Source organism: Sinohyriopsis cumingii, chromosome 6, assembly GCF_028554795.1.
Source record: "Sinohyriopsis cumingii isolate HCF-2022 chromosome 6, ASM2855479v2, whole genome shotgun sequence".
NCBI lineage: Eukaryota > Metazoa > Mollusca > Bivalvia > Unionida > Unionidae > Sinohyriopsis > Sinohyriopsis cumingii.
In genome coordinates this window covers 74,370,215-74,388,358 of record NC_142966.1, presented here as the reverse complement: position 1 = coordinate 74,388,358, position 18,144 = coordinate 74,370,215, and the positions used below count along the sequence as shown (strand labels likewise).

The 18,144-nt window shown below is 34.7% G+C and overlaps 1 protein-coding gene across 1 annotated transcript; it reads left to right on the top strand.

Annotated features, from left to right (window-relative positions):
* The first annotated feature begins 304 nt into the window (after positions 1-304).
* Positions 305-10,841, top strand: LOC149797218 (uncharacterized). The gene is made up of 5 exons (XM_089960732.1): positions 305-679; positions 1,604-1,682; positions 2,111-2,227; positions 4,119-4,279; positions 10,754-10,841. The coding sequence occupies exons 1-5, from the start codon at positions 305-307 to the stop codon at positions 10,790-10,792; spliced, it is 771 nt and encodes a 256-aa protein (XP_089816858.1). The 3' UTR covers positions 10,793-10,841.
* Positions 10,842-18,144: the final 7,303 nt, after the last annotated feature.

Here is an 18,144-nt window from a genome sequence, read left to right as displayed (position 1 = left end):
GACAAAATGAAAAAACAAACAAACACGAGAAATACTTCTGTGACAAAATTTGTTGCAGTCCTCGACAATAGGAGGATGTAATGTATTTCAGCTAAAGCAAATAACACAATGTTCTGAGTTATTAGGTATCCAGCTTTTATCTAACTGTTTGCCTGAGTTAGTAAATTGTTGATTAATTTCCCAAAGCTTGTCATACATGTATACGGCCCATTAATTCCCCTCAATACCACATAACTTATCGCTAGAATTAAACTTATATATCTGAGTATTAGATCATTGGATTGATTGACACGGTATCCATACAATGAACAAAGTAACAGATACTTACCTCTTTTTTGTGACCGTGTCGCTAGGCCTGGGAGCTCACCTCAAACACAGCACGAATAACACGGACCGAGACGAAAACACCAAAGATGAGTACCCGAAGGAAGTCATCGATGCAAATATCTGCTGCATTCCTGACCAGTGGGAAGGTGTGATGTACTTCAGCTATGGAAATGTTTTTATTGACTATCTCAGTAAACCAAATACTGCCTATTCATTTACTAATGGGACTATCAACATCTCTTATGATAAAATTAAGAAGAAAGTTTACCTGCACGTTAGAGGCGTGGAAATGAGTCCTCTAATACCACACCCAGAACCCGTTGAAACAATTTTTATTTGGGATTACATCAAAGTAAGTATGATGCAGAAAAACAAACTAATTTTAATTGCTTCATTAGTCTGAAATTCGGTTGTTTCGTATGATATAGCTTTAAAAAAATATACGAAAATACACGCTTTCAATTACATAGAGTTATAGAAAACCCGTTCATACTGCTCTGTACTGTTTCTATGTGTGTTTAAGACAGTTGTAGCTCAAGTAATGTTGGGTCTATATATCTGCATAAGGCCGATCGCCTGTCAAAGGCGTAACAATCGTATATGATTTTAGCGAACACTTATATATAGCGACCAATAGTGCATTGTGACGATATCTTGTTTTGTTTTGTTTGCTTTCAATTTGCCTGTATGTAGCTACAGCGAACGGTTACTTAGTATGATCACCTACCGTTATTATTGTTCATTTGCTTTCTTTTATTTTGGTTCTATATCCTAATTTACTACGAATAGTGATCGGTGGTATTTAAAAAGTGTATACAGTCTGGTCCTTAATGTGCAGTTGTATCGTAGTTTCTCTCTCTCTCTGAATGTCTGACTCTTGGTCAGTTTATCCTTGACTCTAATTTGTAATATACAGTTTGACACATGTTGTTTATTATACCATTTTGATACCTGCTGTTTAATATATCATTTCGACATCTGCTCTTTAGTTTACCTTTTTGCCACCTGCTCTTTAGTATACCGTTTTGACAGCCGCTGTTTAGTATACCGTTTAGACACCTGAAAATATTATCAAGACCATTTTCAGCTGTTCGTTATACAACGCTTTGATTGAATAGACATCCGTGATACGTTTTCGATATTTATTCTATCGGATATTATTTTACTGTCCGTCTGCTTCGAGCCAAAAACAAATTCTTAACATTGTAAAAAAAAATATTTAAAAATTTAAAAATTGTTTGTAACATTTTCCCCATCAAATATTCATCCATTGCAGAAGGTTCTATATCAAGTAACTGACCCAGAATGTGACAAAAGCTCACTGGATACAGACATGATAGAGGAGTGTATACCAGGTACATAACTCGTTAATAACTTTAAAGTGTTTGCTCGTGAGGAAAACGAAAAATGTACGACTTTAAAGGAAGAGTGAAAACCAAAAGTGTGCAAGAAAAAGGAGGGAAAATTAAAACATTTCACTCCAACAGTCCCAGTTTAAGCAACAGGTGGATCATTTGGTCATTTAAAGCTAAATTATTAAATGACCTATGACACTAGCACGATGATGATGATGATGATGATGGCAATTATGATAATCATCATCATCTTAAACGTTGTTGTTGTTACCATATTGATTGAATGGTTGATAGAGTGATTGATTGATTGTGCATTTTAACACATCTATAATATGAATATTTTGCCATAAAAAACTGAATGAAATCTTGAAAATACATATATACGTATTGTCATCTTGTAATAATCTTAAATTTATTATTAATTTTAGGCGACGCATTGAGTTTTGGTTCTGGGACTTTTGGCGGCACATCGGTTGTTCATAACTACTTCTATGTAACAAGCTCGGAATTGTCATACACTGTTTTGGCAAGTGTACAGTTTGATGGTATGTCCGCTGATACCACACACACACACATTATAGCATGATCTTGTAAATCTGTATATATTAGGAGGTCTGCCTCAATGAAATCATCAATACGCGTCCATTATATTTATTTATTTATTTAAATATATTTATTGATTTATTTATTTAGTTAGTTAGCTAGTTGGTTAGTTATCGTTTTACTTCTGAACACGTCCCCGGGGTCAAATTGTATAAAGACAAAACTTTTATTTAATAAACATGTTGTACTTTCTACATACATTGGATGGGTGGGAGGGTTTGCTTGCATTTGATAATAGGAATACACGGAGAACACAAATTAACATGCATGTAATACATAGAACTGGAGTAGACTTAGCCGAACTACGTCCCCTTTATCCAAGGGAAAATTTCAGGTTTCCTTTTGCTGAGTATGTTTTAATTATTTTCTTGGTCTATATTTCAAAGCTTTACTGCTGAAGTACAATTAAAAACTAAAACAAACATAAAAGTGTATAGTTTTTTTTCTATATTCTTTTTACTTTAGAATAGCCTTACTGTTACAAATTAAAGATCAAATAGTGCGTAAATATAATTTGTTGTCTTTCTCGACACGATTTACAAATTTAGAAATTTTACACCCGTGCCTAATGTTAAGTATACGTAATTATGTCCTTAATTTTTGTCCATGATTGTAATTTGTACTTTAGATAATGTAAACAGGATATTTACATATCTAACTTTCGTCCATGATTGCAAGTTGTAAATGGAATGTTAGCATAGCATTTGAGTTTGAAACATTCTAGACCCAGTCTTGTTTACAATTAGATTAAAGTTTTCTGTTGGAATGATTCACAACTAGGTCAAGTGAAAATGTTCATAAATAGGGATTTGGTCAACAAATAATTCATTCCTGTTTTATATCAGTCTGTGGGAATCTATGGTTAGTGTTTACATTTCTGTATTTGACATCATTTAATTTGAGATCAATTACTAATTCTACATAAATTGTTAGTTTGAAATATTCATTGGAGTTGCTAAAGTGCTCATTGAAGTCTGGACTTTGGATTTTTGTAAACTCATTCAGAGACATTTTGGATTGCATCTTCGTGTCTTATCAGGACATTCAAGACTATAGGAATTCACTCGGAACATTGTATAATTTTGAACTTGTGATAAGAAATTTAGAATTATTTGGGATTCATATTCACAATTCTGTCTCTTGAATTTTCACTTTGTATGATAGAGAAATAAATAACTGTTAATTCACTTAAATTATTGGTTGCACTTCTTTCTGTCACATATTTTAAGACCTAGAGTCGTAACACCACAGTCACCCATCCACAACACACACACACACACACACACACACACACACACACACACACACACACACAATCATGTGTGATGATATTGCTATCTGGTATACGCGCACTAAGTAAATACACGATAAATAATTTGAGTAAATAAATAAATGACCACTTGGGTTATACAGATATCAATGTAAAAATTATATCAATAACGTTACTTTTAGTAGAGATTACGTTTGTGTGTGTGTGTGTGTGTGTGAGAGAGAGAGAGAGAGAGAGAGAGTGTGTGTGTAATTGGGATTTTTAACGTAGCTTTAACAGGTTTTTAGTCATATTGCTACGACGTCTGCAAGGTGGCAGTTGATAGTGATGTCAAGCACTGTTGCATCATGCCCCAGACATATAGTATGATGTCTCATCATCCTGACACCAGGCCGACCAGTCCTAACACTAACCTCTTAATGCTGTTCGCCAAGCGAGGCAGCTGCTTGTACCATTATTATAAGTCTTTAGTAAGACGAGAGAGAGAGAGAGAGAGAGAGAGAGAGAGAGAGAGAGAGAGAGAGAGAATTTGGTTGGTAAACAATACATTCATCTATTTGTAGATGAGAAAAAGAATACATGCACGCCAGTGCATGTAACCTTCTTCTATCCATCCGAAGAAGGAAGTGGAATACTAAACGGACTTGAGATTGTCGACGTCACCCCGGGCATTCAAGATCCCAGTATTTTCACACCACCAAAGTCCTGCACTGGTATATCACAGGTATATCTGCATATGTCAGAATTTATTTAAATGTCATTTTTATGAAGTTTTATATCGATATAAAATTATACGCATTCAGGAAAAGAAATGTCGCAAATTCTTAAATTTTTTATTGACGAACTAACTGAGAACAGGAGATATATAGTCCGTCACAAATTGTGTCCAGCAGCTTTCGAAGCATTGTTGTTAGGCAGTAATGAATACAGCTGCATATAGTAGTTTAGATATGAGATACTTAAACCAATCTTTGTTTGGCGTTTTTCAATCCCACACAGGAGATATAAGAATAGTGAAAATAAACATTAAAAATTACTAGACGAACAAGACATGAGGGTGATTTGAAAATTGTCAATATTACTATGCCGGTCAGGTTATGAAGATAATAAGCAAACATTAATTACAATTTTTAATTGTTACACATCTTAAAGAATGACATAAAGCTACATGTTATTAAATAAACAGTTTTTAGAGCGGTGATATAAATATTTCATGAGTTTAACATGAAAAAAACAATGTTAGTATCGAAAGAAAATATGCATTTGTTTGGATGGGGTAAAATGTGGTAAATAGCAATGTTGCAGAGTAACATACATGGAAGTAAGAATGTGTTTTAATTTCTTACAATATAAAATACATACACCAGTATATACTCCATAAATAATGTTGATTGTCATAATCCCTTTAGTGAATAAAACAGAGATCAGTCATGGTGGCATGATGGGTAATACATTGCAGTATGGGGAAGAAATAAGTTACGTATTTGATTTGGGCATATACACTATATTGTATTGAAACAAATTTGAGTAAAACTGAAGATCCTTTGCACCTGACACCATGTCTCAACAAAATTAGAGATAACATTTGGAGATCAAAATTTAGATTTAAAACGGTGCATATTGATTGATTATATGAAGTGGTTGTTTTCGTATCAATCACAGGAATGAAAAAATTTGACATAAACATGAAATCATTCATACCTCTCAAAGTTAATTGCAAATTATTGACGAAACAAAAGTAATTGTTGCAGGTGGATCTTCCATTTGCTTTATGATGACACATAAAGACAATTATGTATCAACCGTTGAACAGTATTGGGGTGTTTTATACCCTTTTATCGGACAGAAAAAGAACAATATTTAAAACATCTTTACTGTGATACCAAAAATCCACTTACTCATACAAATGTTAATCATATGTGAGCACGAACTAAACGAGACAAAAAAAAAAAAATACTAAAAAAAAATAAATAAAAAAAATACGCTGAATTCAATAAATGGCCATTTGAATACTTTACCTCAGCAATGCAAACAAGAGAGAGAAATCTCTCAACACAAAATAGTATTATAGCCACGTGGATGACCCGTGGCAGGCAGACATTCTCGACATATATATGAAAAATACAAGAATGGATACAAATACATTATGTCAATGGCAGGGGTCTTTACAAAACACGATTGGGCTGAAGTAAAAGCCTAATTATATGCACGTGATGCTCTTAGATAACTCTGTAGAGATCAATAACCTGAAAACACTGTGGAGGGAAAAGGTTTTCTTAAAATCAAAAATTAAACTATTTGCTGTAAAAAGAGAACACCGAATACTACCGAAGAGTGCTATATTTGGAACACACCTTTTAAAATAATGAAACAATTAGAACTTTGATGTACAAAACAATCTTTGCAGAAGCTACCTTCCTAAGTATACCTCTAAAACATTTAAAATCAGGAAAGTAAGTTTAGGTGCTCCACATGTTTACAAACTGAAAGACATGAAGGGAGAGAATGGCATTATTTGAGTATGCGTTATTTCTATAAGATAAACAAGATGACATGCACAATTTAAAAGATCTTGAAAACCAAAAAAATGAGCTGCAGAAAGTGTGTTCTTGCGAATTGAATGAACAATTTTACTGACGGAAACCGGCTGAAATTATTGTGTTATTAATATGAATCGATGAAGCACTATACATTCATTCAGTATTCACAATACATATACAGTAGTATCATGAAGCGTGGAGATTTAGAGTTTGTTTTTATTTTTGGCACACCAGAAAGCAACAAAATTGAACACATGATAACAAGTGGTACACATGATAACAAGATGGTACACATGATAACAAAATGGTACGCATAATACACGTGATACATCACTGCAATCAATATAAAAGGATATCAGGATAAAGAATGAAGATACAGAGGAGTGCATAGATATAATACTCAAACTACAAAGATGATTTCAGCCCACTTTGTTTCATTTTCCTGTAATCTGGCTGGTCGTAGGAGCACCACTAATGACTTTGCGACACTCTCTCTCTCCAGTTTGTTCTGTTCTCCATTGCTATTTGTAACTTTGCAAAGTCCATGCCTGTTCATTCTCTGATGTTATCTTTTATTCTGTCTGCCTTGGTTTCTCTTTCCTCCCACTATGCCCTTAAATATTGTCTTTGACAGGCCAGATGAGAGTGAAACATGACTATACTATCTTAGTTTGGATTTTCTTTACGCTGCTGGGCAAATCTTCATATGGTTCAATTTCACCTGGATTCTCCTGCGCACCTCCTCCTTAGAGACGTGGTCTAAGTATGAGATTTTCAAGGTCCTTTGATAACATCTTTAACGCATGGATTCATTCTTCTAGTTATGCAGACAGGGACCATGTCTTACATGCGTACATGAATATGGACATCATGATGAAGCGCAAAAGCTTGATCTTGGACCCAATCGTAACTTTGCTGATCTTCGACATAGTCTCCAGACTAGCCAGTACGAATGTTGTCTGCGCAATCCTGAAAATAAACTCAGGTTTCGAACCTTCATCAGAGGTTATAGCACCTAGATACTTAAAGCTTGTCACTGTGCCCAGCGTCTGTCCATTCACCCTTAACACTCGAGCTGTTTGTCTTTAGCTAGGTCTTTTCAGCGCTGATATACATCCCATACCTTAGGCATGCTTGGTTGAGACGGTTCACTAAGGTTTCCAAGTTTTATTCATCTCCTGCTAAGCCATCGACATCATCGGCGAAGCGCAGGTTGGTAATTGTTCTGCCTCCAATACTGTCACTGACTCAATGGTTTTCCAAGGCATCAAACATGATCCTTTTCTAGGTAGATATCGAAGAGAGTGGGGGAGAGAAGCCCCCCCCCCCCGACTACAACTATGGGTTTGAACCAATCTGCTATGTTGCCATTTAGGAGAACTGCGCTAGTCGCCTTGTTATACAGGGTTTCTATGGTGTGATTAGTTCTGCGTTTATGTAGTATATTCACATGGTGGCCCACAAGGCTGCTTGCCATACCATGTCGAAAGCATTCATTAAGTCAGTGAAGACATCATAAAGGCCCTGTTGATGATGAAGATACTTTTCAAAGATGATTCTAAGATTAAAGATCTGTTCTATAGTGCTAAGTCCATGTCTAAATCCTGCCTGTTCTTCATCAATGATGTGCTCTACTTGCGGTTTCATTCTGTTGATGATGATGTTAAGCATAACCTTGCTTGGAAGACTGATGAGGCCAATTGTCTGGTAGTTCTCCTGTTTTCTAGCTTTTGGTGCAGGATATTGCGAGGACATCTATAATGGAGATTTCTCCTGCCCTAACAAGTTCTGCTGGTATAATGTCTACTCCAGCTGACTTCCCTTTCTTTACTGCAGCCTCTGTTTCTTCCCAGAGGATCGGTTGGTCAATCTCTGTTGTGGTCAGTGCAAGTTTAGTACAGCTTGCTCTGCATAAGTCTACTAGTTGTAAAGCTTTGAACAGTACTCCGTCCAGCTATTAAGAATCTCTTGATCTTATGTGAGACTCTTACCAGCCTCGCCCTAGATCGTGTTAGATCTCCTCTGTTTCTATGTTGTCGGGTCGTTCACAAACAAGTTTGTTTTTTTACTGTTATTCTGGTCCAGGCTTTCCTCCATTTTCTTATACTGGTCATCTATCCAGCTTTCCACCGCTTTATTTGACATCTAGTAGTAATCGAAATTCAACAACATAATCAAGGATACAATTAATATTTCATATATAATCGTATAAGAGACATGTTGTCAATTGTTGAAAATATGATAGACGTATGTGTGTGTGTGTGTGTGTATAATGTTGTGTATATAAATAAACTTCTGATGAAATATATTCAAATATTTAATACCTTCACTTCAAAATCATCTCCACCCTCTGCCATTTTTTGTTATTTAAGTACAAAGTAAAATTTTATTAGAATTACTTGAAGACACAAAAACAATGTCCATAAACTTTTCATTAATGGAAGAGCACAGAGAGGAATTAAACACATATACTGTAGTGGACCAATCACACTAATAATGGTAACAGGTAACTAAATTGATTTAAAGAGATCCGTGAAAAGAAACCAAGATGAAAACTGAAGTTATTCTCAGTGCTAGAGCTGCTAAAATTTTCTGATTATAGTCAGATGTACTAATCTACACTGACATAATTTATTAGCAGATTTCATTTAATTGATAGTTTAAACAGTTTATAAATTGAACTGAAAGATGATCTGCTGATATCAGGTGTATCAGATACTTCAATGGGCTTTTGTCATTCGTGTCGTGATTACCTCAATCTTCACTGAGGGCAAGTTTGATGACAGTGAGAGAGTAATGTAAATTAGACCATGGAAGACAAAGAAGAAAATTTCAGAAACTTTGCAAAGCCAAAAAGAGAAGTGGCAAAGAAATATTATAAAGCCATTTAAGAATAAATGTCTAAGAAATACATGTAAACTGGTCACTTAGTTGTTGATGTACTTTTAACCACAATTTGAACTGCATTTGACATTTCACAGCACAATAAAGTCTTAGAGGGATATAAATGATACAAACCTGTTCAACAGCTCCTCCATTACGAAAAAAGCCATCTTGAATAAGTCAACTTTGTTTTAAATTGCAACGTTTGTTACCCTGCTCAAGAACATGTAATCAGTTCGGTGTGGAATTCGAACGACCGCTGTTGTACAAAACAAGATGACACCATATCGTTTTCAACTTTAAACATTATGTAAAGCTTTAATATATCTGTAGCGAATAACATATTTCTCTTTATTTTTGATGACTGTATCTATCAATTTTGTAATTTGGTGATTTGTTTACAAGATCAATGGTGTTCTGAACAGTTTCCACACCATAAAGGAAACACTACCCTCTTTATGTTTTATGTTTGCATATGCTTTTATTTGTTCTCAAGTGGCAAATATATGCATGTCCTTACCTCGAGTGGTCGGTATTGATTTATGTACAAAGTTAAATATTCAATAGTGTCATTTATTTTTTTACCTTTGCCTATTTTGTGTCCAGATTTGGTATGCAAAATGTCAAATAAAGGTTCTTTTACATTATTGATTGTCTCTATCAAATCTGCAGCATCTGACAACTGGTGCACATTGTTTCAAAGTGTTGTCCTGTAGAAACAATAAATATTATGTATTTGCTCTACATCTTATTTGGGTTGTTCTTAAAGTCTTTTTTTATCTTCTACGTTTTTATGTCTTGGCAAAATAGAGACAACGAGGTGGTTCTCAGTTCCTGAGATTCTTAGTTTTCTAATCTACTGTTCGGGTCTCCATTAATTTACAAATCAATTAAATAGGTAATTTGGAATATCTTTAATAGTATGAAAATCCATTTTAAGATTCTTACAAACGCAGGAGATAACACTTTGCATTTTATCATTCGTTTCAACACATACAGCACAAAATATCCAGAAAAAATATCCAATGGTCATAGCTACAACTCAGACACTTTCTTGTAAATCAATAGCAACGTTATAGAATTTTTTTTAGCAAGATTTAAAATCACTCGCCAAAATTGTTTCTTAGTTTTGACTTTGTTCACTATGTTTTGAAATAGCAGAGAGAAACATTATGTTTGTAATGAAAAGTATTGCCTTTAAACTAAAACACTTATACAATCTTGCTAATGTTTCTAACAAGACGTCTAGTAAAATATTTGTTAAATAATGCCTTTCTGCAGCCTGAATCAACTAATATGTAATTCATAACTGCAATAATGAAATATCTTGCAGGCTATTCTGGCAAATAGCAAAAACCTAAAAGGAATAAACAACAGTTTTATTTACCTAGATAAATACAATCAAATGACACTAAAATTTGTACTCCAACATTCAAGGTCAGAAATGTTCATGATTATGAAAATACCTCCAAATGATACTGATCTAGTGATTTTTAACAACCATTTTTAATGCTATTTTGTCCTGTTGCAAGGTTTTAAAAATGAAAAACAAATATGATTGGTCTGACTCTCAGATCTACACTACTGATATGTACAAAAAGCAAGAAAAATATTATTAAATAAATATACCTTTAAACTAGTGCTTACATGCAAAAGATTATGCAGTGTGCAACTGTGAACCCATCATTAAACATTGATGCTTTTCATTCAGATTACCAAACAAAACGATATTTTTTTTTAAAACTCTATTTAAAACTGTATTTTTTTCCCTTTAGATACCCAGACGCAAGGCTCCAATTTTCTACATCCTGTAGCTGCCAGAGGATATTCAATACCCAACCGTGTCTGCCTAAAATGCTTTTGTGCCGGAAGTGTGTACAAGTCCTACATTTTTAGCCCCCGTAGCTTGCTGCGGGACTATAGTTATACCGGCATTTTTATTTTATCGCTGCTTTGTATATTATATACGTGGTGGTAAATAGCAAACTTTGAAACGTTCTTTGGTAATGTCTTATTTTTTCACACCTGGTGGTAATTATATTCATTTAAAAAACAATTACTTGTTCTGTATGAAGGCTTTGTACTGTTTCTACATATCTGAGCAATTCGTTGAATATTCACATGTTATATAGTTTTAAAAAAAACATAACACCATGAAATAAAACCGAAACGACAAAACTTTTGGTGGTTTTCATGTAACACACAGATCTGCCACCTTGCCTGAAATGAAAGTGAAGAGGCCAAAGGAACAAATGGATTTGGAGAAAAACTCACGGGATTGGTATAAGCTATATACTCACAAACGCTTTAAAAAGGAATTGACATCCCTGTCTTCTTATTTTTATTTCCTTAATGTGAAAAACCTATGCTATAGTCACACACTAAATACGATTATCATTTTTCTTTTTTCATCTTTGATGCTGATGTTTAGTGTTAATTCAATTAACACACTAAATATGGAAAAATGATTGATTATCACAGTATGACTATAGTGCATTCCTCACAGAATTTCTGCATCACTTTTGCTCTTTGAAGGCGGTACAGCCACCGTGAATCAAACGTATTCTTTTAAATGTTTGTAAAAAATGGCAAAATCGGAATATCTGGATGTTTAAAATAACAAATCATGATCATCACTAGTAAATCGGGATAAGACACAGGTCTGATCCTTGTACTCAAACCATATTGGCCTACGTAAATAACTTCAGAGACCTAGGTTGTTCATCTCTACTAGAGACTTTGCTCTAACAAGATCTTAAATGGCTTCTTGATACAATTTATTACTATAAAGTTCATATCAACATGTTCTAGTAAACCAGGAAAGTATTGTGAACAGCCCGCCTCTTTATCATAACGAATTAAGCCATCCAGTTCAATTGAAACAGAAGGACCTGCATGTTGCCTTCAACGTCAGCGAATATGATGTTTGAATTTTTAGCCCTACAACTTTTATTCCCACCTGCTCCTGATCTCTCTGTTTTTATGTATGTATATCTCTTTCTTGCTCACACATACGCGCGCGCGCGCGCACGCACGCACGCACACACGCACACACACACACACACACACGAGAATAATGTCCACGTTCAGCTAAAATGATACAACTATCTTCCGCAGTGTGTAGTTAATGCCTTTGAGTTTAACTTTGCAACACCAAAACAATGTTAGCATTAAAAAACTATAATCTACTATGAAAATGTCAATCTTTTATTTGATTTACCCACTACATGGCAGCATGTAAACATCAATTTATTATTCCACTGATTTCAATATTATGTTCAAAACGTACGTGTTCGGATCTCAAACCACGAAGCGAAGAAAGACTTCTTGTAACGTCACCGTCATTCCGTGCGAAGCTTTCAGCTGTGGCGTAATGCTTCTAGCGAGTTTTGCAAGTCGTAGCGAGCGAAGCTATACTAAATTGCATAGTAAATCATGTTTTTTCTTTCGAATTTCTTCTACATAAATTTTGTTGTTGTGTTTACTCCTAACTATTTGGCTCTTTATTAACTAATCAGACTGTATTGCTTTGCTAAAGAGTGTAGATCGAGACCAGTCTAATTCATTGGAGATCTTTTTATCCAACGCTCAGCCCTGCTCCGATTTTAACGACAAGCTACCATTTTTCGTTGCATGCATGATGGACAGACTGTATATTGATAGGTAACTCGTTTTGTTGACATAAAAGACATCATCTTCATCAAGTATGTCTTAGAAATATATCCTCATAACGATAACAGTTTGATACTTCAATAAAATTATATATATATATATATATATATATATATATATATATATATATATATATATATATATATATATATATATATATATATATATATATATATATATATATATATATATAATTTCCAATGATACTTCAGTAAGCTTATAAAATATTATGATGATGCACAGGAAATACAAAACATTTGATTGCTTTCCGAAATTTACTATATTTCACTTTCCAATGTCTGGTTCTGATGCTACACTCCCGAAAGGAGTCCCAGCGGTAATCGTTGGTACGCTTTTGGAGGACAAACATCAAACAAGATATGAGAAGAATTGATCATCCTCATAGATAAGGAAAATAATACCCGAAGACATTACAACTATCAATAGAATTCCAGCACTTTTTATTTGCAATGTTATTATTGCAACCTTTAAAATAAGTTTTGTTAAGAAGTCATACGTTGAATAGTCTCAAACTACTGCGTATGTTACAATCGTTGATGACATGTCATCGTGTCATTGTGACATCAATGAAGTTATCACACGATGCCTGTTAAAAATAGTTGCTATTTAAATCCGAAGTATTTTATAGCATGCTACAGAAAAGGCCAAAGACGCTCTAATTGCCACACTATCTTATTGTCTCGTTTAATCAAACTCTCGCGTGGCTCCATAAGATCTCTGCTGTACGAGGGTCTGGTAAAACTCTTCGGTCAAACTTTGTGTAAGTGTGTGTATGTGATTTGGATTTTAAACGTCGCTTTAACAATGTTCCAGCCTTATTGCCACGATGTCTGCAGTATGGCAGTTTATAGTGATCTCTATCACCGAGGCATCATGCCGCATACCTGTAGCATGATGTCCTACCCTGTCACATTATCCTGGTGAATTATCCTGACACCAGGCCGACCAGTCATAACACCAGCCTCTTAATGCTGAGTGCCATGTACCATTTTTGTAATTGCTTGGTATGACTCGGCCTGGGTTCGAACCCGCTAACTCCTGCATTCGAGACGAACGCTCTAGACACTAATTCACGGGAGCGTCGTCAAACTTTGTAAAAGCTCAGTAATAATTTTTTTTCTCTATACCTCAAAATTTATCTTGCCACATTTTATTAAATCATTTATGCCAAATTTGTATGGTGATATTTTAAGATTTTCACTAAAGATAACTTTTGCAGCAGACGCTGGTACATAAAGCATTTCTGAATCAGACAACGAATCTGGTCATGGTTACGCAAAGCATATATAGAATCTATGTTGGGGTTTGGACCGAGACAAGGAAATCTTAGTCAAGGGTTTATGTTGTTTGTCTCCCCACGAGGCTTGCCCGAGTGGGGAGACATATAATATAAACCAGCGACTGGGATTTCCTTGTCTCGGTCCGAACCCCAACGTAGATTATTTTTATCACCCAATATTTTCCTTTAAAGTAAAAAGAATTCTTGACTAGTGTTCACGTCCAATGTTTACATACGGCGCATGAATATAAATATGTTAATGAGGGCTGTGGTGTGACCGTTGCGTCCGAAGTGCATAGTTTATAGGTGTGAGCAAAGAAACATAACAACATAAAACGTCGCATAATAATGAGGTATTATCACATTTAATATATGGATGTTATATGAAACTGACAACAAATAATTAATATTTATTACAAGAAACTGTTTTATTTTCATCGGTTCTAATTTTGAAAAGTTATATTGTAAATGATAAAACGATATTGGCTACTCAGTTTTACTGTAGTTATACTTTCTTTAGATTATTCATGGGTAATTAGAGATCTGTGTCACTGTCGTATATAACTATTCTTTTCCTTGGTGGAGGTGAAACTGTTTGTGACATACTTGTGTTGCCCTTAATATTGATTGTAAAATTACCCTCGTGTATAATAGACTTCCCCAGAACGGACCCTAGCGGATAACCATCAATCTATCTGGGCGGAGTTATGTGCGCAGTAATAATGTTGTTGTTGTGTAATGATGAATCTGCGCTTGTGTACTTAGTTTAGAATACCTCATACATTCATTTACTTTGTTTCTTGTGGTGTACTTTTGTTTATATAATTAAGCCTTAGGTAGAATAAGAAAATGAGCATATAATAAAAAGTACACTGCATTTGTATGGGAAAATATGAAATCGTTTTGTCGGATGGATGTACATCCCAAGATCGTGCAGTATTTCCATCCGAAAAACTTGTTCATATTTTCCCATACAAATGCAGTAAACTATAATTACGATCAAACAGATAGCTTTTTAGCAGACCCTCGTTTGGCGGAGATCTCTCAGTGACAAAACATCGTACACAATCGAAAGAGGTCGGACTTTTATGCGAAGTGAATAATAGCCCAGGTTCCACTTTATAGTTCGCACTTTGCCGAGTGTTATAGTTAAAGTTATACAGGTCATGTATGCGCATTTAGTCATTTAAATTAAATATACGTTGATGTTTTAAAGTTTAATACTAATTTTGTTTAACTAAAGTATATTCAATCCTGAGTATTGAATGATCTGCGCTTTAAATTTCATCAAGAAATTTTCAGTAGAAATTATTGATCGCTATAGAATTTTACAATGGTATCCATGTCAAAAAAGAGAGCACGTATAGTCTAATCGTCACAATATAGGGTACTACGAATTTGCTTATCGACTTGCGTAGCTTTCATTGTCATACAAAAGCACGCAACGTTCAATCCGGATTGCGCTGGATCATACCTTTAGGTTGATATAGTCTTGTTCACGTACTTTAACAATGATTCTGCCGTATTTAATTATCGGGTCGTATAAATAATGACCTTACAAAGATATATGGATGTACGAGGATCCCAAAAAGTGAATAGTTCCCATTTAAGGTATGTAGAATCAAATTCTAAAAAAGGACACCCATTACTGAAATATTGGGTGTTCAAAGCATACATAACCTGTATGACTTTTACTGTAAATGTTTAAAGTAAAAGTCAGTCCCGATATTTGACCAATTTGATCGTATGCTATTTAACGATGAATCTGGAAACGCTTAAAGATGTGGTCGCAAATCAGTATAATTTAAGCATTTAATCTTTACTAGATACTACCAACATGGGCGCCCGCAAGATTTTTTTGCGGGGGGGGGGGGAGTGTCAGTCAGTCACGGTCGGGAGAGTTTGTTGCGTAGTTCCGTGCGCAAGCAGTCTGAAACTAAAGCTAATGTTTACTAAGCGTTTTGAACAGAATCTTGTGACATATTTTCAGCTTCATTTGCATCATCAAACGTGTCGGAATATATATATATATATATATATATATATATATATATATATATATATATATATATATATATATATATATATATATATATATATATATATATATATATATATATATATATATTGCAGTATGATATGGGGGGGGGGGGCACCTGGTCACCCCCTTAACCTATGCTGCTTGCGCCAATGACTGCGTGCATAGGCTCAGCGTGATTACCATAGCTTTTGATAGCTAAACTATGCGCACAGGATGTAAAAGGTTCAGCCAGCCTGATTTTCCTCGAATTTCATGAAGAGAAAGCAAATTATGGTAATTCAATCTCCATATGAGTGTTGGTGTCGGTAACTTAAATTTTTTAAAAGAGTAAATTATATCGGTGCAGAGTAAGTATGACATAAAAATTCAACGAAATCAATAATTAAACTGAAGAAAAGTTCTATTTTGCATGTGTGAGATCAACAAAAACATATACCCCGTTTTCTGGCATCTCTCACCCCTAAAGATATTACTTCAAGAACTGAACTAAATACCTTAAAGTGAAATCGTTTTTAAAAAAAACTGTGGAGAATAACCTTAAGGACCTATGACCACTGCATAATAGTTATCCTTTTTACCCTTTTAGGTTTTGTAATTTAGCACGTTGTTGTCATTTTGAGGGGTAAATTAAAGTTAATGCAATATGAATAGTAAAAAATGGAAAATATCCTCTTGAAAAATGTCATGATATTCGTTTCTAATAGGCATATGAATACAGTCAACAGGGTGAAAATGATGTCTACTAAGACGAATTATTGTCATAGAAGTGTGCTAAATTGCATGCCTTTTATTACAGAGACAGAAAAATATTACAGAACAAGAAAAAAGATCAATTATTAAATCTAACGGAACCCACATAAACTCTAAAGGTCCCAGTCCTCAGTTTTGTATTTTACAAAGGGTTAAATTTGAAAAAAAGGCCAGTTCAGATATTTGACCTATTAGATCATCTAGATTTAACAAAGAATAAAGAAATATTTCTGTTAGTGAAAATCACTTTCGTTTAAGCGTTGAATATGTGTCAAATGTTCCTAGTAATTATCCCAGTGTGATTGAATACGAAACTGTGCGTTGGGAGTAAACAGCTTAGAAAGCAAAACTTAGTAAAGTCCAAATGTTTGCCATTTTAAAAAGTTCAATTGGTAAAATTTTCATCGTGTTTCGTCAGGAGAAACATAAATTAAAGTCTCCATATTAATGCAAACAAAGATGAACACGTCGTATTTATGTAGTTACTTATCTACGAATTAAAATTGATTTTCTTAGGTGGAATTATCCTGAGGTGGAAAGACTGCACATTCAGATCTGATCCGAGTAAGAATACCAAACAATTTATTAATCGGTTCCCTCAACTGCCTATCTATCTATCTATCAATCTATTTATGTGTCTATCTATCTATTCATCTATCTATCTATATATCCAAATTCGTGAGAAGAAAATCCGGAACTTGGTTATTGTAAAGAAGGAAGAAATGTAATGTTTCATTCTACTTCTCCGTCTTCGTCTTTTGATCTAGGTTCATCATCATCATCAACAACAACTTCTCCTTCTATCTTCGTTACAAAAATATTCCTATTATATCTTAGTAACTTTTGACGTAAGGGAGTGTCCATAAAGGACGTCCGCAGGTAAAACCTGTTTTCCTACCTCCCTCTCCCTTTGTCCACTTTTGTCCGCATGTGGCTTAACCCCCACTCCGGCTGCGGACGTCCCCATCTAACATTATACACTGCTCTATGGTCTGACAGTGTAATAGCTGTTGATCCTTAAATACAACGCTCACTGATCTCATCACAACATGTAGCTCAAAACAAAGTACAAGATAAACAGAAAGTTATTTCTTTAAAAATGTCTGTATTCAGGACATAGAACTAAAGTTGTCATCTCACAGAAAGCTAAATTTCATAGACTCTCAATGTCGTACTCTACTCCAGACGGTAGCCAGTCAAATAAGTTGCGAACAACTGGCAGACCATCATCACTGCTTTCAGCTGCGAAAGTTGATGATGCAGTTGACATAACAGCGCTAACATATTCTGGCTCAACTGCGTCGACGTCTGCCACTTCAGATTATGTGCTCACTACTGAATGCCTTTCAATACGGTCATGATTGCGCTTCGTAGCCTGAGATGGAAAGTACAAGCCACACTGA